Source organism: Oryzias latipes, chromosome 7 (genome assembly GCF_002234675.1).
Source record: "Oryzias latipes chromosome 7, ASM223467v1".
In the NCBI taxonomy this organism is placed as follows: domain Eukaryota; kingdom Metazoa; phylum Chordata; class Actinopteri; order Beloniformes; family Adrianichthyidae; genus Oryzias; species Oryzias latipes.
Window position 1 is genome coordinate 12,506,190 of NC_019865.2, and position 22,420 is coordinate 12,528,609.

The 22,420-nt window shown below is 37.9% G+C and overlaps 1 protein-coding gene across 2 annotated transcripts in view; it reads right to left on the reverse strand.

The window, feature by feature from the left end:
• LOC101173465 (low-density lipoprotein receptor-related protein 1) overlaps positions 1–16,043 on the reverse strand; it is a 79,763-nt gene extending 63,720 nt beyond the window's left edge. Inside the window, exons 1-3 of one of the 2 annotated variants that reach the window (XM_011477108.3) lie at positions 15,800–16,043; positions 15,498–15,706; positions 1,413–1,553 (exon numbers count right to left, since the gene is read on the reverse strand). In XM_011477108.3, the coding sequence (XP_011475410.1) occupies positions 1,413–1,553; positions 15,498–15,567 (211 nt within the window). In that variant the 5' untranslated portion in view covers positions 15,568–15,706; positions 15,800–16,043. Of the gene's footprint in view, positions 1–1,412; positions 1,554–15,497 lie in introns of both variants that reach the window. The other variant, XM_011477109.3, reaches the window with a different exon arrangement.
• Between the last annotated feature and the right edge of the window lie 6,377 nt (positions 16,044–22,420).

Here is a 22,420-nt window from a genome sequence, read left to right on the forward strand (position 1 = left end):
CAGAAGGATTTTTAGTAAGTTTCAGAGTCAAGCTGCACTCTGAACTCTCCTGCCTCTTTTAGACCCTTTTGCTCTCCAGCTTTATCTGCAGCCCTTCCTTCTAAACACCGCTCACATTTAATGGATGGATCAACATAATGACTGTGGATAAAAATTACAGCCTGGCTGTATTTCAGTGGGATATTTAAAAGGCGCCATGTTTTTGCCTCCGTTTGTTAAACTGCAAAGACAGAGCTGTATGCTGAGAGATCCTAAATTAATAACGCTGACAGATATTTATTATCTCTGCCTCAAAATCTAACCAGGAAGGAGAAATATCTAATCTTCAAAGAGAGTTAAGCCTTAAATAAAGGTAAAATGACAGGCAGTGCAGGGCCCATGGGAAGTGGGTAATTGAGCAGAACATATCTTGATGTTCTGGTAAAACACTGCTCTTCATTCCTCCCTGCAGAGGATGAATCACACCATTGTCTGTATCAATAAATTACATAAGTGCTAAAACATTGCAGAATACTCACTCGCTTCAATTGCTGAGCAGAAGAAAGTCTAAATTGGGTAACCACTGCTGTTTGAATGAATTAAGTGTGGCACACTCTAGTTTGATAGAAAACTGCCAGAGATTGCTGTTTACACAAGTAAACGAATTTCTCTCCCTCTTTAATAAAAATCTGGAAGACATTTTTACTAAATGAACTGAATTTGAGAGGAAGAAAGCAAAATCAAGCCTGTGAGAAACAGAAAATCAAAAACTATTGAGCATCAGGTTGCAGCGAAGGATTCATTTCAACTTTCTCCATGTTGTCAACACAGCAACATGATAGTTCCTCTCACCCATGATCATTTCAGATATGGCCTATCCAGCTTAACCATGTGTTAATTCAACAAACTACACAAGGCTATTCATGTTAGCCGACAGCTGATGTATCTGCGTACCAAACTATGGTGAGAACATTTGTCACATGACAGAGGGAAGTTGTGGTCAAAAGTGCCTGCACTTGAAAGGAAAATGGGGGGGGGGGGGGGGGGGGGGCTTCAAGAGCAAGAGGTGGACAAGCTGACGAAGGGTGAGGCTGTCTGGAGTTTGGGACGATGTCTCTCAGGAACTGAACAAATCCCAAAAGCTTCCAGACAAGACAAGACCAAAAGTAATCTGAGCGTTTAGATTAGATGGAGCCACATAACAGGAGGCACAACTGAGTGCAGCCGCTCCGTTAGCACAAAGGCCACGGCCGGAACTGGTATTTTTAATACCGTAATTTTTGGGAAACTGGAAAAGGGGAAGCCACTAAAAAGTTCCGTCAGTACATCAGTTGAGTAAAACTCAATCTTTTTATCCCTCTCCACGGCTTTAAGGGAATGGGACAGAACACAGAGCGGAGCGTTTTTGCAGCTATTTATGTGGGCGTACTTACAGATGTCGGGCGATTCATCTGAGCCATCTGGACAGTCCTTCTCTCCGTCACAGCGCCAACCTTTAGAGATACAGGTCACTTGGTCCTTGCACACAAACTGCTTTGGGCTGCAGGTTCTGGGTGGGTTATCCGGTTTGGGAGCTAATAAAAAGAAAAGCATTGTGCGTTACTGTCAAGTCTTTAAAACCTAGTCAAAATACAATAAAAACATTAACAGGGAACTTTGTTCATGCTTGTTTGTGTTTTGTGTTTATGTCAGAGCAGAAACTATGCAGGAAGTTTCCGGTAGATTTGAACCCAGCAGATAAAGTAACATGTGAGGGTCAACTTGTGTTAACAATGATGTTTTTTGTGTCAGAAGACACACAGGCACATTTAAAAAGAAACCCAACAGGTTATAGCTAACAGTAGTGCCTTGTTTCTGGGTTTGTTTGTCGTTTGACTCTTTTTTTTTTGCCCTTTCAAAAGTCTCGAGGCATTTCTCAACCCAAACCACAGAGGCCCCTTCATGTGCCACAGTTAGGACATAACTGAGCATTCAATCACCGTCTGGTCCATGGGAAACTGCAGAGTTCTGGGCAGAAAGTCAGCACAGATTGTTGAGGTGCACCACAGCAACACTGGTGACCCACCAGAACCCAAACACTGCTGACATGCTCCAACTCAGAAAAGACCGGTCAGAGAGGAGCTGGGCTTTACACAAAGATATGAACTTATTGAAAACCTGAGTCCATGCGTCCTGTTCTACTTTTCAAGGTTTTGGTGAGGGATGTAAAAGATACAAAGATGTATCAAAAGAAAATTGAGCACTGGGAAAACAACACATACATAAAAGGATTATGCTAATAAAAAGGCATAAAAAAAATTGATCAAGAAGTAAATACCGTTAATAGGTTTCTGGAAAACTGTCAGCTTCTCTGTCTGTTTTGATCTCTACTCTCTACCTTTTTATGTACATGTGATGCAAGCAAAAAGTGGTCCTATCACAAGCTTGCTTTTACAAAGTCAGGTCAATTCCAATTGGCCGAAGGTGAACCATATTGAGGGATGTGTGTTTGCACTAAACATTTTTTTTCACAGCATTGCAATTTGACTGACACACAAAGAACAAAACAGTCTATAAAGGCCTGTTCACACCGGGACGAATTTCGCCGGCGATTTTCGCCGACGTTTAACGCCTCGTGACTAAACAAAGGGCACCAATGAGAGTGTGCACACCGACGCCAAAAAACGCCAAGCGACAAAGCGTCAAAAAAAAAAACGCCTCGGGTTCGTTTTTTTTCGATCTATTCGACCAATGAGAATGGCGCTTTTGCACACGTGTCTGGAGCTTCTGAAGTTACAGTAAAACACAACTTGGGGGCGCTCAAACACAAAACTGCCTTGCTGAGCACACATACCAGCGAAGAAGATAGACGCCAAGTAGCGTCAACACTGCCGCAAAGAAATAATGACGGACATTCTTAAATATCCCCTTACCAAGTACCAGTTGGAGCTACTGATGCTTGAAATATTCATGTTTTCTTTGTATTATTCTGACAAGCGCGTAAATACTTGCTATCTAAATCTGAGTGAAAAGCGACTTTAAGAAGGGTAAAGTTGCGCAGCGCCACCTTGTGTACAGGAGTATTTCTGTTTACATTAAGCGCCATCTAATGTCAGGGAATGAAATTGCATGTTCGCTCGGCTCACCGTCAGCGAAAATCGCCTGGGTGTGAACTCAAAAGACGTGGCGAAAAACGCTGGCGAATAACGCCTGGCGAATATTCGTCCCGGTGTGTACGGGCCTTAAGACCCCAAATGCCAGGTTTTAACAGTTGACGCCACTATATCAAAAGTATTGTTTTTTGTTGCTTAAAATAAAAAGTGCCAGTTAGGGCTGCACGATATGAAGAAAACTCGCGATATGCGATATCAGTGATTAATATTGCGATAACCATATAATTTGCGGTATATAAAAAATTAGCAAAACAGCCAAAAATATTATTCCCATTCCATTACAACAGCTTAAAAATTATACTACAAATGACCCTTGTTGACGCAGGAGGCGAACATACAACACAATAGGGCGCCATCCGATTAGTTAACAACATGAAGGGGTCCATCTGATTGGTCAAATGCAGAAAGGCATTCTTTCAATCCATTAAACACTTCAAGCTGCTATAAGATTGTTTGGCCACATATAAGGTAACCATTTATTGCAAATTTGCTGTCTTTTGCGATATGCACATTGCACAGCTTGATATTGCGATAACGATAAATTTGCGGTATATTGTGCAGGCCTAGTGCCAGTAAAAAAAGGGTTCTCTGTTTAAGGCATTTGCATTCATAGTTTTGAATACCAATTCAATCTCGATTCTAGATCGATTTAGGTCAAAGAATTGGACTCTATTGCTTTGTCACAAAATTAGATGACTCTTTTAGGTATCGATTTGTGGACCATGAATTAAGATGCTGATCGAGTTATGCTAGAGGGAAAAAGACACACCCCTAGATTAGATATATATTTTTAGATTTCTAATATCTTTCAAACACAAGAAAATACTAGACTGGACAAAAAGTTTTAATAAAACAAGAAAAATAACAGATTCAAAGTTTTTAGAACATTTTTAAAATTGTTTCATCAAATAACAGTTTTTTAAATAGCCTGACTTTTTTTAAAATAAAGTTTATCTTTAATAAACTTCATAAATGACAGATTGCACAAGCCTTAATTCATTCAATAATGTTTTTGTCAATATATGTGATTTTTCTTGTACAATCATTTCCATTCATTTTATTTATATTATTTGGTTGTTGTTTTTTTTCTATAAATGATCTCACAAAAACATTTTCTGTGCTACGTTTGCTGAATGACAAACCCAAATAGTTAGATTCCTTTGTCTTAATTTTTTAAAACTCAAACAAGAAAATAATCAGTGAAAATAAATTCTTCCGCTCGGGCCTCCACATTTTGCTTGAATTTGTAACTTTACAATCATCGACTGCTAAATATTTTTCAGCCTTCAAAATAAAAGAATAAAGAAATTATTTGGTAAAAAATGTCCTTAATTAACCAAAAAGGTCCAAGAGGTGTTTTCTAATTACAGAAATTCCCTCAAAACACACACACACACACACAAAAAAAAAGAGTAAAATAACAAAGAAAAAAAGATGGATGCACTGGACTATTGTGAAGCATGATTCTGGAAAGGACAGTCCCAAAGGTCTCATTATAATTCCCTGCAGAGACTAAACCCTCACTTGCACTGGTTGACTTGCCTGCCTCTGTACTTGGCAGGCAGGGGGGTGATGTGGGTCGGGGAGTAGAAGGGTGTACCGCAAGAGGGCTGGGATGTGACTGAAATCACAAGAGGGCATCTAGCTGGACTATCATTGCAATCACGTTCTTCTTCTTGACCGTCAAGCTACAGTGGTTCCACGCTGGTTTTTTTTTATTTACATCAACCATGGAAACGTGGCTTAAAGAATACATATCATGAAGGACATTTTGATATTGAGGAATCAGATTAATTGAAAGCACAAAAGACTGAAAAAAAAGGTTTACAAATTAGACTTCACTTTAAAAAAAGATTGAATTTTTCAGTGTTATCATTGTACTTATACCTTGGAGGTTTCCTTCTCTTTTGGGGGTTAGTGTTGCGGTTATGAATGTCAAATGTAGATGAGGCTCATAAAGCTGTAACATCATATTCAAAGATAAGAGGGAAATCTTAAAGGAAGGAACAGACAGTAGTACCAAGAGTAGTTATAGCTTACGGCCAATTCACTCAAATAGCTCTGTTGTACATTACCAAAAATGTGTAATATTTTCAACGGTGCAAGGTTCACTTGGCTTACTTGAGCATATGTGCTGGCATGTAATCTGTCACCATTAAATCTGTCTTCTGGGCTCTGAAATGAAATAAGGGCGTTGCAGCTTTCGCCGCTTTGGACACTCTGCTCCCTGTGCAAATCTGCGAGGCTGAACCACTTTTTCCTCATGATCAGACACGAAACTGCAAATATAACATTTTGGGTCATCGCTTTACACACCAGAATTAAATGACTGAAGACTGTTTGTCCAGGGAGCCTAATTTGAGGTTGAGGCTGCAAATAAGTTGGAGACTTTCCTTCAGCAGCTCTTTCAAAGCCTAGTGAAATATCTCAAACTGAGATGCGTATTGTTAATTCAGCTTGCAGAGGCAACGTTTTTTTTTCCAAAGTTACTCCAAAAATGTTGACAGGTTTGTTTGGATGTTCATTTTTAGTTACCTACACCCAGAAGATTCATCTCTTGTCATTAAGATTTTTGTAATGCAAAAGGCTTAAGGCTTTTGGAAGATTTTTTATTCCAAAAGGCTATAAAAAGGGGCATCTGATTTTGCCTTAACATTTAAATAAATGAGTGAAAATCCATCATCTTGAATAAAAAAAAGCTACAACTATTTAACTGTACATATATAAAAATATCTGATTAGTAAGAGAAAAAAGAAAATACTAAGTTAATTTCCCTTTGAGTTGCTGTAATTTTAAAACTTGAGGAAAAAAAAGAAGAAGCAAATTTTCCTATCCTTATAAGGAATTCAAAAGCATGTGCAGTTTGCCAATTTACTCATGTTCCATTCTATGAGCTGCTGGCATATTAATCTGTGCTCCAGAGTGCAATGCTTTCTTGGCACAGTCAGGCTTGCCTCATCATTTAATCAGGAACCCACTATGCCATTGCAGCTCTGTGCCTGTTCTCAGCTGACTGAAGCAAATTAAAAGTTAGAAAGTTGAATCAACAGTTTTTGTTGCACAGGTTGCTGTAAGAGGACACTTAACTTGAGGTGCAGTGTTGATAAAGTTTAGTTTGAACATTTTATTTCTCTAATATTCACACTTAAGGTTCCAGATGCTTTCAGCTTTACAACCTTAAAACATCAAATTCTAGTTTAAATCCTATACTTTAATTTTAACTCAGTTTTATTCATGTGCTCAAGTATGACCCTATAAATTGTTTTGTTTTAAACCTGCAATGACATTTACAGACAAAAGAAAGGATGAGAGGGATTTATTATAAAATCAATTCATAAAAAAATATAAAAGAATGTAAAAGACATTCAAACAGGGTAAACTGCACAAAGTTTTTACTGAATATTTGCCAACTAAATGCTTCAATTCTGAGTTGTCATACACAAAATGCAGTAAAAGCCTGAGTTATTTCCTGGCATGTGGATCTCCAGGCTCTACTTGGCTGACTTGGAGTATATGGCATGCTGCATTGAGCACATACTGGATTTTTACTTGTGCATGGTTCTTCAGACCCCATATCTTTTAAACAGTGCACAATGAAATGACCTGCAGCTCTATGAATAGCAAAGAGTAATAAAACATACAGGAATAAGGGGGGTATGACTGCAGACAGGCTGGCTCTAATAGAAACCTCTTTAGAGCCTGACAGAGCTGCTTCAAGCCCAGGAGAGCATTTTAGAGTCGTTCAGATTGGATCTCCTAAAGAAAGAAAATGAAATAAAAACTAATCTCAAAGCTAGACCAGAACTACTTTGGGATGAACACGGGTGAAGCTATGAGTAAATGGAGTTGTCGCACTGTATCACCGGCCAAGTGATGGAGCCATTTAGAAATCATCAACATGGGACCTAACACTGACCACATTCCGCCTCCATCTGCCTTCCTGAAAATGGCCATCTGACTCTCCAGATCAACTCCAGATCCACACCGCACATTCCAGCAGCTTCTAATTGGTTTCATGTGTGCAGTTTTGCCTCCAAAGCACAATCCATTACCGACAGACAGACAGACAGACAGCTGGATTTTAAACAAACCAAACAGATTTAAGTAGGAGGTTAAATGATCCTTGTTTTGCCCAAAGAATGCTGGGAAACTTAACACAAACTGAGAGGAAATAAAAAAAACACTTGTTTTCTTTTAAGCAATTTGAACTGGATGCTGTTGAAAATCTAACTACACTGTGATTGAGAATGTTCACCAAGGTCTAAATTTTAGGAGAAGCAGATCCTGCTGCTAAGCAAACACTCACTTTATGTCATTGTGACTTTTGTGGGTTCTAGAAACTGCAACTAGATATAATTCTACAAATGAAAGCTGAAAATTAGCAATAAAAGTTTTCAAAGTAGAAAGGAGAAAACAGTGCCAATAACTAAAGGAAAATTAGCTTTTCTCTCCATGAAACATTCCAAATCTAGGCCAATGCCATGCCGATAAAACCTTGTTGTTTTTTTACAGCCAAAAACAAAAAAGGCAGTGAAAAAAAAAGGAGTAATTTTGCACCGAGCATGTGTGTAAGCGGAGGAGGCAGCAGTTAACATGTTAATGTTTGGAGTACTGCACACCAACACAGGAGGAGCAAGAGTGAGTTCAGAAAGAGAGCATGGAGTGCAGCAAGCTGTCAACACCAATAACAAAACTAAAGGAATTCAGTCTCCAAGTTTTATACCAATCACGTTTTGTAACAGCAAAACATGAAAGTATGTGCACGGGGAGAAACAGAGATTTGCAATGTAAACCTCTTATAAATGTAATTCTGCTTTTATAGTTTATAGTTATACTTCTACCTCAGAACATGAAAAGAAATGCAAGTGTTCTATTTTTTATTATTTTTTATTTACTAATTAAAATTACATTTATTTATTGATAGTATTACACAAACCTATGGAGGTCCTGAAGCGCAAATCACACAAACAAAACATGAAATCCAAAATAATATTAAAGATCACAACAATTTAAAAGACTGAACAAAAAAGGAGAAAAAAATGTGGTTAACAGATTTCCAGAAATCAAAAGAAAAAAAGAAAAAAGGTGATTGGATGAAGACATTTGTCCATCATTTTAACCGAAAGTTATTTAGCTTCAAGCCATACTGGATGTGGTCCATTGTAATCATAAACATTATAAATCATCAATATTTAAACCAAATCAAACTTTATTTGTATTGCACTTTTCCAACTAATGTGACTTAACCATTTTCCAATTTTAAAAACCAAAGCAAGACAAAAGACAATAACACAAAGAAAAAATTATTAGTATGCGAACATTGAAGACACATTTGAAAAAACTCAAGCGTCAGAAATCAAACATTCAGAGTAGTATCTACCTTTTCCAGTTTCCTATTGTGTTTTGTTTTTCAACATTTCATTCTTATTTCTGAAAATTACTTTTGTTTTCTGAAATATTTCCTTTGTGTTTTGGTTTCTATAATGTAATGTTTTTCTAATTTGTTTGGCTTTTTTTTAATTGTCGTGTTCTTTAATGTGTTTTTGGTTGAGTGATTTGTTGGTGTGATTTCCACTTCTGGGCCACCGTAGAAGTCACTATGATTTGTTTAAATAGTTTTCCTAGGAGCTAAAAACCTGTTTATTACATAAAGGTATTCATTTGAAAACAGCTGTAGCATTATAAACTGCACAGTTATCAATACCTTTACCTAAAAATAAATAATAATAAAATATTAGGGCTCCATCTCATTTTAGTGCCACAAAACACAGTATCGCAAATCAATAACAAATAGGTAAAGAAAAAAATTCAATTAAAATCTTTAGTGAACATTGTAAGTTTGTATCCAGAAATCTCAAATCAGGTCCAATTATGGCCACACTAGTTTTATACTAACTTCACCCCAGTAAATAAAATATATATTTTATATAAATTCTTTATAAAAATATATATATATATATATATTTTACAAGAAAAAGATCCATTGCCCAAAAGCAAAACAAACATGGATTAAAGGAAATATCATGACTAGAAAAAAAAAGGTCTGCTTAGATTTTATTTTTTTAATTTCCTTTGGATCCTTGTTTTGTGGAAAAAAGTAATAAAGTTCAGTCAAATGCTAATTTTAAGTCTTCTGTTGGCCATTATTGGAACCTTTGAAGCACCCCTGTAATACAGCTTAATAGTTGTGGAAACTTTGCTTTGTACAAGCCAATTCACAGCCAGGCGCTTGCTCGATTAAACCACACAGCGGTTTGTAATTTCTAAATCTATTTTGGTTCTAAAGAACACTTAGAAATGAGGCCAAAGTCTGTAGAGTTCAAACTCATGCCTGTGTTAAAAACTTGTCTGTCAAATCTCACACAAAAAAATATGACACCTTTGACATTAGAGATAAACTGATGACACTCAGACCAGATCAGCAGAATGCAATGAAAAAATATGATTTACGAAGTAGGAGTATGACTGATGAGCACAAGCATAAATCAAAATAGGCTCCCAATGCGGCAAAGGAGAGCAGCTCCACATTCATCTTGCATGTCTGCTTAGCACAGCAATATGCAACCACAAAGAAACAGTCAACCCAGATCTGAGCAGTTATGAAAACAGAAAATGGGAGCCACAATACAAAATCTGGATATATAAATTGAAGCAGAGGGGGGAAACCAGACATTTGGAAATGCAGTCTACTAAAACTAGCAGAGAAAAAGCAGGAATGAGGAACTCATTCCTTCAGTTCCTATATGAGATGAATGACTTGAGGTTGGAGCGTAGATAAAAGAGGTCTAGAGGAAAACCAAAGAGGACGTATATGGATGTAGTTAAGGAAGACATGAGGGTGGTTGGTGTAACCGAGGAGGACGCACAGGATAGAGTTAGATGGAGGCGGATGATTCACCATAGTGACCTCTAAAGAGAACAGTTGAAAGAAGCCTTGATATAACGCATGTTTATCACTGATTAAATTGCCATGCACTGAAATTAATGCATCCACACTCATTCAGTTCTCTCCATTACTGTGAAATTTTACTTTTGACCAAATAATACACAAATTAGTTCAAATCTACTTCATAGTTTGTTAGATTCTCATGGCAGATTATAAATGTTGACAATATGAGAAAAATCCAATTTTTGAAGTTCTTGTGAATCTGAATACAAGCTTTTATTTAAGAGATGTTTACTGCACATATTATTCAACAGTAAGATACTAATAATGATATGTTAGATTGTTTTTTAATTATTTAACTGGCTGAAAATAAATTTTTAGAAAGGTAGATAATTTTAAATTTAAAAAATACATTTTATAAGTAAAAAAACACATTAAAATATGAACTAAAGAGATGAGCCCAGAGTTTCAGAGAACTTAGATGAGTTCATATCATCTTGTTTCTTTCATACCATTTAAAAGAATTACGTAATGGAAAATTTTTCTGAAGACACCATTACACCAAATAAATTATAAAACGTTCCTTAAAAGCCTCTTGTTAGATGCCATATCTTGTTTATTTTTTTATTATTTTTTGTCTACTAGCTCTTCCAAAAGCTTTACTTCCTAAATTGTACTGTTGTTGTGCTCTTTTAGTTACCAATTTTTTTTAGCTTTGGTCTTTCATAAAACTAATTTTTTGCCTGATTCTTTAAAAACAAACTAGAAGGTGTTATGGGATTCTTTCTCAAGTCTTTTGTGAATTTCCAATAACAAGTATTGGATATTTGTTCATTTCCACAAAATGCCCAACTTTCTTGTCGCGACTTGGTATCCAGCTCACTTGCATGGATAGATTAGCTTCAGCAGCAATATTCCTCCCTGTCGCTGTAATTGTGGGTTGTGTACCGCTGCAGTGAAAGCAAAACGCAGTGACAGACATAAAAATATCTGATGTGCTGCAGGAGCTTAGCATATTCGATTCTATTGCAACATAGCAAATGTTCTCTGCTGGTTGAGTGTGAAGCAGCCGCAAGTCCAAAGATCAGTTGACTCTCTGGCCAAATGGGACGCCAGCAGCTCCAAGTACCTAGAAGGGTAGATGTACAAGTGTTGGCAAAGCCTGGCAAAAAAAAAGAGGAGTCCACTGTTGCGTAAAAATGGAAAAACATATGCCAAATTTAAGGTTAGTGTCAAATATAAGGTTAATTATCTCACTAAAAACCCTCAAAGCAATGCAGGGGAAAAAAATACATAAAAGTACAGCGAATCTGCTTTATCCTGACCAGTACATTTTACTCTGATCATCTTTAGAGCTACTTTGAAAGCGTTTCCAGTGGCCTTCCAATCGTTATTATTCTGTTTTTAGCAAATTTAAAAAAGCTGATCAGGACATAGTTTCTGCAGGGCATCAATAGCTCATTAGAAATTTGCCTCCAAGTTGAGTCCGGCGCTGTTTGCACAGACAACTCGTGGACACAACCTCCTTCCCATCACCTATAACTGAGAGCTCTACATGCTTTCCCGCTAGCTTACAGCCCTTAACATCCCCAACCAAAAATGGTGAGCAATATTGGATCTATCCAGCTGTACAGTTTTTAGTACATGGATCTAGCAGTCTACAAGTGGATGCATCACAATGGAGCAGAGATTCACAATGACTTGAATAAAGAAATACTCAGAAATGCCGTTTTGAGCTTGATTTCTTTATGTCCTCCATCATGAGAAAAATGCCACAAGAAAATGTTAAAAAAACAATTTTCCTCAGAGTGGGTCTTCAAAGGGAACTCAAACTCACAGTATTGACTAACCCTAACATCAAATTATTTCATTTTCTAAAGGCTCTGGGTCTAAAGCAGAAATATAGAAAAATAGAAATCCTCCACATGTCATAAACACTAATGTCTTCTGGCCACAAAAGCACATTGGGTGAGAAAGTCTGTTTACCTGCAAGGTTTCCAATTAAATGAGTAATTACCAGTAATTTCTAAATAAGGAGAATGCATACAGATGTTCCACCAGATGTTCTGGTGACAGATCAGAGGAGAAAGCCTCACTAGGGTCAGGCAAACTGAGGGACTATGGGATTCAACTTTTTCATCACCCCAAAACATTTGGGTAACTGAACTGCACTTTTGTTTGTTTTTTCCAAACCAAAGGAAAGAGATAACACTCAAACAGGGTATGCAGAAACAGAGATCAGTTGAAACATTAAGGCAAAAGTATCTGCAAAAAAGAAGTAATGGAAAACAAAAGCATTGTGGAAAAATGTTTTTTTTTCTCATTATATTATGATGCATTGTTACCGTTAGCTACTTTTTAATTCAAATAAACCCAAAAAACAAGCAAACAAGCCAAACGTTCAAAATCACCTTATGGTGATCAACCAAAAGGTGAGTGGGATCTACTAGTGGAGGAAAAAGACGGACAGACTCACCCAAACATGCTGTGAGAGTCTGTTGGGAATGTTTGGTTAAACTCCCACATCCAAGAGAGCTTTAACCAGGTACTGAGGGAGGTAGGGCTCACCAAGTCTGTATAAACCTTGCTTTCTACCTCCATTGCCATTGCAGCTGTTTGAAGCTGTGGCGTAAAGGTATCTGATGCCTGTCAAAGGGGAAGTCCACTAATTTGGTGCTGGTTGGTAAAGACTGCGATCAAATGATAAGACTCCTATCTAGCCTGGCTGGCTTATGGAACCACCAAGATAGCCGACTGGTGTCAGCAGTCCAAGCAGCATGCAGCACGTGCAGTTACAGAAGCAAAAACTTGAGTCTGGGAGGAGTTTGAGGAGGTTTTAAGGAAAGTTGACCTCAAAGACCTTCTAGCAAATCATTTGGCACCTCAGGAGGGACCTCAACTAACTGGAGGAGTGGAAGGAATACTATGAGGAGCTCCTGAATTCTACCAAAACTCCTTCAGTTGAGACAGTATTGGTTGAGGACGCGTGTGGGTCAGTCCATCAACCCAGTTGAAGTCATCAAGGTGATCAAAAAGCTCCTCTATGGATGAGGTCCACCCTGATTAAGCGATACTAGGCTTTAGTGACATCCCGTGGCAGTCAGAGACAGTGCCTCTGGACTGGCAGACTCGGATGGTGGTCCCTCCTTTTCAAGACAGAAGACCAGAGTGTGTGCTCCAACTACAGAGGGAAATCACAATACTCAGCTGTCTAGTCACAGTACCACCATAGGTCAAACCAGTTTCCAGTGCATGTTGGATTCTACCAGGGATGCCCTCTGTCACAACAGCCAGAGACAAGTGGGACTCTGGTTTGTGGACCACAGGATATTATCTCAGCTGTTTGCAGATGACAGTCCTAATGAGTTCATCATACCAGCTTCTCGGATATTCACTCGGGGGTTCACGGTCAAGTATGAAATGACTGGAATGAAAATTGCACCTCCAAGACAGAAGCTGTGGTTCCCAACTGGAAAAAAGGCGGTTTGCCCTCTTCAGAGATGAAGAACTCCTCCCTGAAGTGTGGGACTAAGTATTTTGGCGTCATCTTCACAAGTAATGTTAGGATGGAGCATGAGATTGATAGGTGGTTGCAGTAATGCATTCACAGTACTGTCAAGAAAAAGCAAAACTGAAAGCCATAGGTCTGAATTGATTGGTCAGTCTATGTTCCTACCCTCACCTATGGTCATCATTACCTAAATCTCATGACCAAAATGACAGGATCCCTGATACTAGGAGCTGAAATGAGTTTCCTCCACACAGTGGATGGGTGCTCCCTTAGAGATGGGGTGTGGGGTTTGGTCGCTCAGGAGAAGCTCAGACCTTGCTTGTCCACTTCAAGAGAAATCAATTGAGGTACCTCAGGCTCTGAAGCCTCCGTGGAGAAATATTCAGAGGCACGTCCCACTGGATGAAGGCCCCGGGGAAAACGATGTTCTCAGCTAATAAGGGGGGAGCACAACTTGGAGATGCCCCAGTAACTGGAGGAAGTTTGAGCATCTGTACTTGGACTACAACCTTTCTGGCATTTGATAAGTGAAAGAAAGATGGATGGACAGAGAGATAATGGGGACCAAAATATGAACTTGAGTCAAAACCAAAGAGAAGTCAACTAACTGGACTTGGTTTATCTCCAAATACTGATGATGTTTCACCTCTTCTAAGAGGCTTTTTCAATTCTGACATCAAAAGGTAAACCAAAGAAATGAAAGAAAGAATCTAAACAAATAAGTTGATGGACATATAAACAAACTATGAGTTTAAAAAAATATAGCATTCATACAACCATTTTTGTTTGGGCTTTCAATAAGCAACGTCAACTTCACAAGACTTGTTTCTTGTTTCATTCCTCTTTAACTCCAGGTTTTCAGTCAATTCTCAGTTGGATTAATGCTTTCCCTGTTTCCAGATGTTACATGCTGATGGAGGAGGAGGAGGAGGGAGGAGCTTGCAGAGTCATGCAGCCTCAGCTCTCCCTCTTAATAAACACCAACTTATGTAAGATACTTTCAAATCCTGCAGGCCCATGTGTGCTTTTTACATTCATATAAGGAGGGAGACTAATCCCAGTGAGTTCAAATTTTAATGGGTTGATTCCCACTAAAATAAATGGTAAAAGATTTGAATCTTTGACTGTGCATGTCAGGGTCCTAATTTTCAAATCGGTTGAGATTTTGACTTTGCTCTGACTTTTAGAAAAGACTGAGCAAAGCTGCGCGCTCAACAGGTCTACAATATCACCATCAGAGCAGTGGTGCATTTGATACCTCATAATTACCGGCAGGGATTGGGGGGGGCATTAAGGAACTCCCGGGAGGTAAGAGGATAACGCACACCATTGATTTCACTCTCAGACGGAACCTGGCTGTCACATAAACTGTAATTTCTAAGCAGCCACCAGCCTGACACGTCGAGACAAGCTGGGCCATTGGGGAGTAAGCCCACCACTGTTGTGTTTGCCTGCGCCCAAAATAAAGAGATAAACTGCAAAGAAACTAGAGTAGAAAAAAAAAATGGGGGGGGGGAGCCATTTGGACGTGGAAGTCACCGCGTTCTGTTGATTACCTGAAAGGCAGCAGGTTTGCGTTGAGTGGCTATCAGCCATTCAGAAAAACGGGCAAATATGGGAATAAAAGCATGAGAAATGGGGTAGATTCGTGTAAACGGGTTCATTCATGCTGAATGTTGAAACACTGAATACCCTCAGTGTCTGCGCTCCGAACAGGGAGGCCCTTTCTGTGCGCTCACTCACACAGCAGCAGCAGATTTCAGGAGGCCGAAAAACGGCGTTTTTGGTTGGATACTTTCTGCAGGGTTCGCCTTTCAGGCTCTCCCACCCTCCCTCCGCGCAAAAAGACACGCTTCTGGCGGGGTTATGGAGCCCAGGGTTTGAACCCACGGGCCTGCGCGCAGATGTTTCGCAAGGCAATGAAAGTGCTGGTGGAAAATGACAAAAAGCACCACAACAGGCGTCTTACCTCCGTCTGCACCGTTAGATGTGATCTCCAGGCAGAGCATAAATCCCAAGAAGAGCCATCTCATCGCCATCTCCACAGCAATGCCCCGACGGGGGTAAATGAAAAGTTGACTGGACTTGCCCGTTCCGCCGCCTCATCCAGCGGTCCGGGTGCAGCTATCCGTGCACCCTTGAGTCAGTCCCGCACGGGGGGCTGCTTCACGCAGGCTCCTGCAATCACCGACAAAGTCGCCCACTGAGGCTACATGCAATGTAGCAGCTCGACCTCAAATGCCGCTGAATGAATATTCAAACATAATGGACCTCTATTCTCCCTCCGCCTTTAAATCACCATGCCACCAGAATGCTGTTGGTTTGCACAAAAGAAGAGGCGCTGCGGGCAGAAAGCCTCCTTCCTTTTCTGCTTGCTCCTGTCAGGTTGAGAAGAAAAAAAACGGAATATAAAAAAGGTGAAACGGCGTCTCTGTCGTCGTAGCTCAGCGGTCTCCTCGCTCTTGTGCCTGCACGAGTCTACGGTCAGTCTGAAATCTCAGCACGGTGGACGAACCCGTGACGTAACGCTCAACTCTCCACGATGGACCACCGGACCGACTGCGCATGCTCCTGTACACCTTTTCTCCTATTTCATCTGCCTTGATTTATTTTTTTAGCACTGGAGGTGCAACTGACGCTACAGTAGTAGCCATGACGGGTCAATATTTCTACGGATGCTATGATTTCGCACATAGAAAAAAACGTGAGGTTTGACCATTTTATCGCGGCTATTAATGCTTTTAATAATTTTTGCCCTTCATTTGTTTACTTTACTATAGTATAAATAGTTTTAACATTACCCATGTATGTTATTTATTTAAAACTTGCAAAACCTTTGAGTTTACATTATTTTAATAACTATAAAATATTAGGTTGCGACGTTCAACTTTTGCTTTTTTTTAAAAAGCACGCCCTCTAGTGTTGAGCAGAGATATCGCTACCTGACAATAAAATTAGGCCGCTTTTTTAATTGAACAATTAGAATATTACAAAACAGAGTAATTATAACATAAAAACATGGAATAATTAGAACATTAAAAAACATGGCTTGACATTATAAATCAGAAATATTTGATTACAGAGGGAATGAAAAAACTAGAACTAATATAATAACGACAAAAGGGAGCAGAGAAAGGCAAAATGACAATAATAATTTTTTATACAATTATAGAAAAAAGGTGCATTTTAAATCTATTTTTGAGGGGGGGGGGGGTCGTATATTACATTGACTGATTTTTGTGTGAAAGTTGTTTTAAAAAACAGGAGGTAGCTCAGCTATAAATGGACATTAAAATCACCTAAGTATATTATAGTTAATGTATTGTTTTAAAAAATGTTTATGATACAAAACTGTCTTTAACTAAGACTTATTTCTTCAGAAATAATTTTTGTTGGTCAGATAACATTTTTTATTTTTCCTTAAAAATGCTTTATACTATACTATCCTTTGAAATGCACATTTTATTGTCAGTTGGCATTAAAAATACATCATGTAGGAATTTTGCATCTAAATTTAAAAGAAAGTGCTCTTAGGCTTCCTTATCTACAAAATAAATCATGAGTTCAAAGTTTTATGAAATTTAATGACGGCTTTTTAAAAGAAAATATCTTGTTTTTTCTTATAAGTTGGTACGAAATGTTTGCCTGCAGGGGGCGCCAGTTATTTACATAGCAGAAGTGGATGCATTTTAACTTTTGTTTTAGAAGGCAAAAAAGTAATACAAACAGTTAAAATGAAAAAAAAAATGCTGCTTTCCCCCGGAAAACAGACACAAGATGTTTGATTATATAAGATTTGTATATATTCAACTGAAATCAGACATGCTAATAGAATTACTTTCAGAATATATGGAATATTACATCCATTTAATAATGACACACCACACAGAGTGTTGAGATCAAGTATTATTTTAGAACTTTCCTTTTCCTTGGTGCATAAAGGAAGCACAAAGTCTGTGAAAGTATAACTTTGAAAAGATTGGATCTTTGTGCAATCTGAATACTTTAAATGCTGTTTTAACCTTAAGATTTTCACTTTCTTCTTTTGGATTCTTACAGTGCTTCCCTTCCTGTGTAAGTTATTTATTTGACATTTCCTTTTTTGTCATCCTGTTTGTCAACACAACAAGCTCAAATAACTCACGGTGTCACCTCAACCTGAAAATGCCCCCCTAAAAGGGCGAAGGCTTGAGCATTATCATCTGAAAAGAGACAGACGCCAGCATGCTGTGTGGGAGACAGCTTGAAAGAGAGCCAGCGTAAACACTCTCAGACCACATGTTCTCCCAGGGTAGAGGGGCTGGCCTCTCTCCAAGCACATCTGCACACAATCCCTCAGCTCTGGAAGCTTTTGGCAAGCCAGCCAAGGAGACGGAGGGCAGGGAAAAGAGGGAGAGGAGAAAGTAAGAAAAATGTTCCCTAACAGGAAGAACCTGCTTTTCCTTTTATCTTATTATATTAGTGATATATGTGACATAATTGATTAAAGTTGGAAACTTAAGTTGGTAAAAGGATGATACTCCCAACATAAAGTAAAAAAACAACTGCCTGCAATGCTTTAATGCCCAGATCAGGGGTCTGCAACGTTAAACAATAAAAGAACCATTTGAGCTTCTTTTCTAGTGAACAAAGCCTAGTATGTCTTTTTTTATAGCCTTTAAGAAAATTTGATACCGCTCTGCATTCATTCCATTGCTTTTTTTAAATAAAAAAATACAAATTATATTTCTTTTTTGACCTGAATAAAAACAGAACTATAAAGGGAAACTATCATTTTACTATTTACTTTCTCTCTCTCTCTCTCTCTCTCTCTCTCTCTCTCTCTCTCTCTCTCTCTCTCTCTCTCTCTCTCTCTCTCTCTCTCTCTCTCTCTCTATGTGTGTGTATGATTTTTTTTTTTTTGCCAGAGAACCACTATTGAGAGGTGAAATAGCCACACGTGGCTCCGGAGCAACAGGTTTCAGACCCCTGGCCCAAATATTCCTCTGCATGCAATTTTGTAAGAATGAAATTATGTAAAAAATTAATTTGACAACCTTTAGAGTCTCAAAAGGAGTTTTATAACATATTTATGTTTGCTTTATTAGAACAATTTGAAAAATAAAACACTAATATCAATTCTACATATAAGTACAGCTACTAGAATATATATATATATTTTTTTTTTACTGGCCTTTGGTTGTCTCGCAACATGTGGCTTATGCATATTTTCTCTGAGAGGTAATTATTGAGCATGCCATGCTGACAACACCTGAGGAATGTGAAGAATGCAACAGCAGCCGTCTCCTTACAACCACCCCCAACCATTACCCCACCTCTGCTTTCCTTCCATCTTAAACCCTCCCCCCAACAAAAGACCCCTCCAACCTAAACTTTACTTTGACATATTCACAACAGTTTGAAGTTTATAGGTAATTAAGTTCTTTGAGGTATTTTTACTGCTTTCTTTCACTATAGTTCCAGATCAAGCTGACTTCATCCCAACAATATGGTTTTTCTTTTGCTGTTTTTTGTGGACAAAATCATTTGCCAGCTCCCAGAAGGCCTCATTACTCCCGTTACTGGTGAATACGCTGTGTGTTGGCTGGCAAAGGCCCTCTGCTGACTGAGTCACTCTCTAAACTGGCCTTGAGCTCTCAGGAACTCACAACTCATCTGCCTAAACACTCACACACACATGGAAGCACTGCATTGGAAGTGAACAACTCGGGGGGAACCAATTATGATCTGAAGATAGTTCAGTGACATAAAATAGTGTCAACATTTATCATGACATTTTCTACTAGGAATCCCAACTGAATGAATTTCTGGATGCTGGCTCTGGTATCAGAGTTTTGCAGTAAATGTAGGATACAAATATTGGGGTTAGACCTAACAAACTGTCTGTATGAATAAATAATTGCATGTATTTTAGTTACATGTGGGACTAATCAGTCTGGATCATTGAGCAACTCCACAGAGGGGATTTGGTTGCCAAGCAACCCCGTGGAAACACATTTTTATGTATAAGATAAGAGCTGTCAGAAGGTGTGACAAATTATGAAAAAAACAAAAGCATGAAAGGGTGTTTTGGCATTTTGTTGTTAAAATGTTTTTATTTGTAGGATAACTTAATTGAAACTGGCACAAGTGTAAAACACAGTACAAATATCAACTAAGCTTTCTACAAAATAATAAGATTCCAAATGAACTTAAACATCTTTATTTTGAATCTTAACAGACTAAGAATGACACAATATAGATCATTTCTGTTTTTCTAGTGAATTCTGGTGAAGGTTTTCTTTTTTTTTTGTAAATTTCATTTACTCTTTCTTGTCCTTTTAGAAAATAATTAACTTTCATAACAAAACAGATGAAATATTAACCATATATCAGATGGATGTAATAATAATCATGTTCTGTTTGATAACATTTTAAACTGGGTTAAATTCTTTTATTTTAAAAAGATTTTTTATGTCAATACACAAAAGATAGTGTTCATAAAGGCTTAGATATATAAAAAAAAGAGTTGATAAAATAGACCATTAATTGTTTTGTTGGGCAAAAAAAATGGAAAAGGCTGGTATGTGGTAGGGTTTTTTATTAATAAAAAGAGGGATCAAACAAAAAGAAGGTTAAACGTTTGCACACAAAAAAAACTTTAACCATCATATTTGCAAATATGCATCAAGCAACGTCTTCTCAAAACTTACATTAATTTTGCAGCTACTTGAAAGTGAAAGTACAGGTGATTTTTTTTCATGGCTGGAGTTAAATTCAGGCATCAAGGTCCAGTTGTTCAAATGTAAGCTGATCGGATTTTGGTGATCGGATTGGATCAAATCTTGAAAATGGGTTGTTCAAAAGGGAAAGAAAGAATCTGAAATCAGATTAGATCACAGAATCCAATCCCAGTTCTAATCTGGATCAAACCTTCAGTTTGTGTTGTTCAAAACTTGTCAGTAGGATTTGGATAACTTTGATCCCAAAAAAACTGGATTATCCTGATCCCAACAGGGAGTAGGATTTAAAGGTGGATTCCAGGATGGAAATGTAGAGAAACTTTAAAGTTGGTCAAATAATACATTTGTTTCATTTAGTGTTTACACTTTTATTTATATTTTGCACTTGACTTGTGTAACCGTTGTAACAGTGATGAAGTAGATACAGTAGACATAGGCTACCAGTTAAGCTATTCAGTAAAGTAAAAACAACCAAAGCAGAACTGCAGATCCGCCTCCTAAAAGCAGAGCTTGGAAAGGCTGGTCTCTCCTCCTCAGATTGAAAAACTCCCTGAACATTCTTTATTTTATTAACTATCGGACATTTAGCCATTTTATTTAAGACGTTTTCAAAATATCCACAATGTATTTGTTGATGTATATTTGTTTTTTTATTTTTTGTGACTCAGATAAGGGGTCATAAAAGAAATTATGAATGGAAGTGGATGTTTGTTATTTTTGTGTTTTGTCTCAGAATAACAAACTCTTACAGTGACCCCATGTTGGCTCTTCTACCTGTTCTTTACATAGCTGGTAGCCCGTGTTGTGATACGTTGTCCCATTTAGAGCACAGGTAATCTGGATTTGGTAATCTTGAAAACTGTGTATCTGGATCAGGGTGATCCAGTCCAATGTTGCTTTGAAAAACCGGCATAAAAGTAAGACGGATTACCTGATCTTGCATAGGAAAAAATGTGATTTCCAAATCCGGATCATTTTGATCCAGATTAAACTTTTTGAACAACTGGCCCCAAGAGGTTAAAATTTAGGTGAAACCGTTTTATTTTTCCAGTTACTGGATTGGAAAATTGTCATAGACACCTCTGCTTTCATGATATTTGAATTGTGTTTCTCTCAAGGATTTTAATGGTGTTGCTCTCAGGAAAAGAACTGCAGTGATTAAAACTGACTATCAGATCACAGGAAGGCATAACTGCTTTTCATTACAAATATATATTTTTTATTTTGATGCTGAGCTTTCTACTACGTTTGCCAAATAAAAAAAAAGATTTCTGTAACTGAAAGTGCAAAATGCCTGAGCTGCCTTTACCAATTATAACCATCTTTGCTGAGGAAATTCAGTCAGTTAGTGTTTCAATTAATATTTCTTTTTTGACTGCTGGAAAGTTTGTTGTTTGGTTCTCAAATTTTCTTTCACCAAAAACAACAAAACAGCAGGAAATTACTCTTTTTGTTCTTCAAAGTCCTTTAAGCTTGTCATATAATAGAACCAGACAAACATCCCTTTGCTAACTTAAGCACCACCAGATATAAGACTCGTCACATATTTGTCACTCCAATGTCCCACTTGGTTTATGAGCTCCGCTCTGTGCTGCTAATGCTGTAGAGAACACCTTCTGAAGAGATCTCTACTGTGTGGTTTTCAGACTGAAACTCAACTGTCACGGTTGACAAAAAATACAATTGATAATGGAGGTTGAATGTATAACAGAAACAGACTGCTTGTGGCCCGCCATGTTATTTTATGTGGCCCGCGAGAGCATAAAAGTATTTAATTTCTTAGAATAAAAAACTAAAATTGGTGTGTATTTATTCATATCTAGGGGGAATTTGACTTGAAATATCGGATTGGGCAACTATACATTAGGACTTAAACACTGTCCATGTAACCTAACCTGACAGAGTCACATTTAAAAGGATTCATGCTAGAGTAGCAAGCAAACATATGTTTCTATGCAACTGTAATTGTCACTTTCAAAAGTTATAATAGATAATTATAAATTGGTTATTTAACATTAAGGAGTAGTTACATTTATTTTTCATTTCATTTAGTTAGATGTATAAGCTATATCTGGCCCTTTGATGACAGCCACTATGCTGATGAGGCCCTTGGTGAAAATTAGTTTGACACCCCTGCTCTATATGATCATTCTGGTCAAGTTTATTGGAT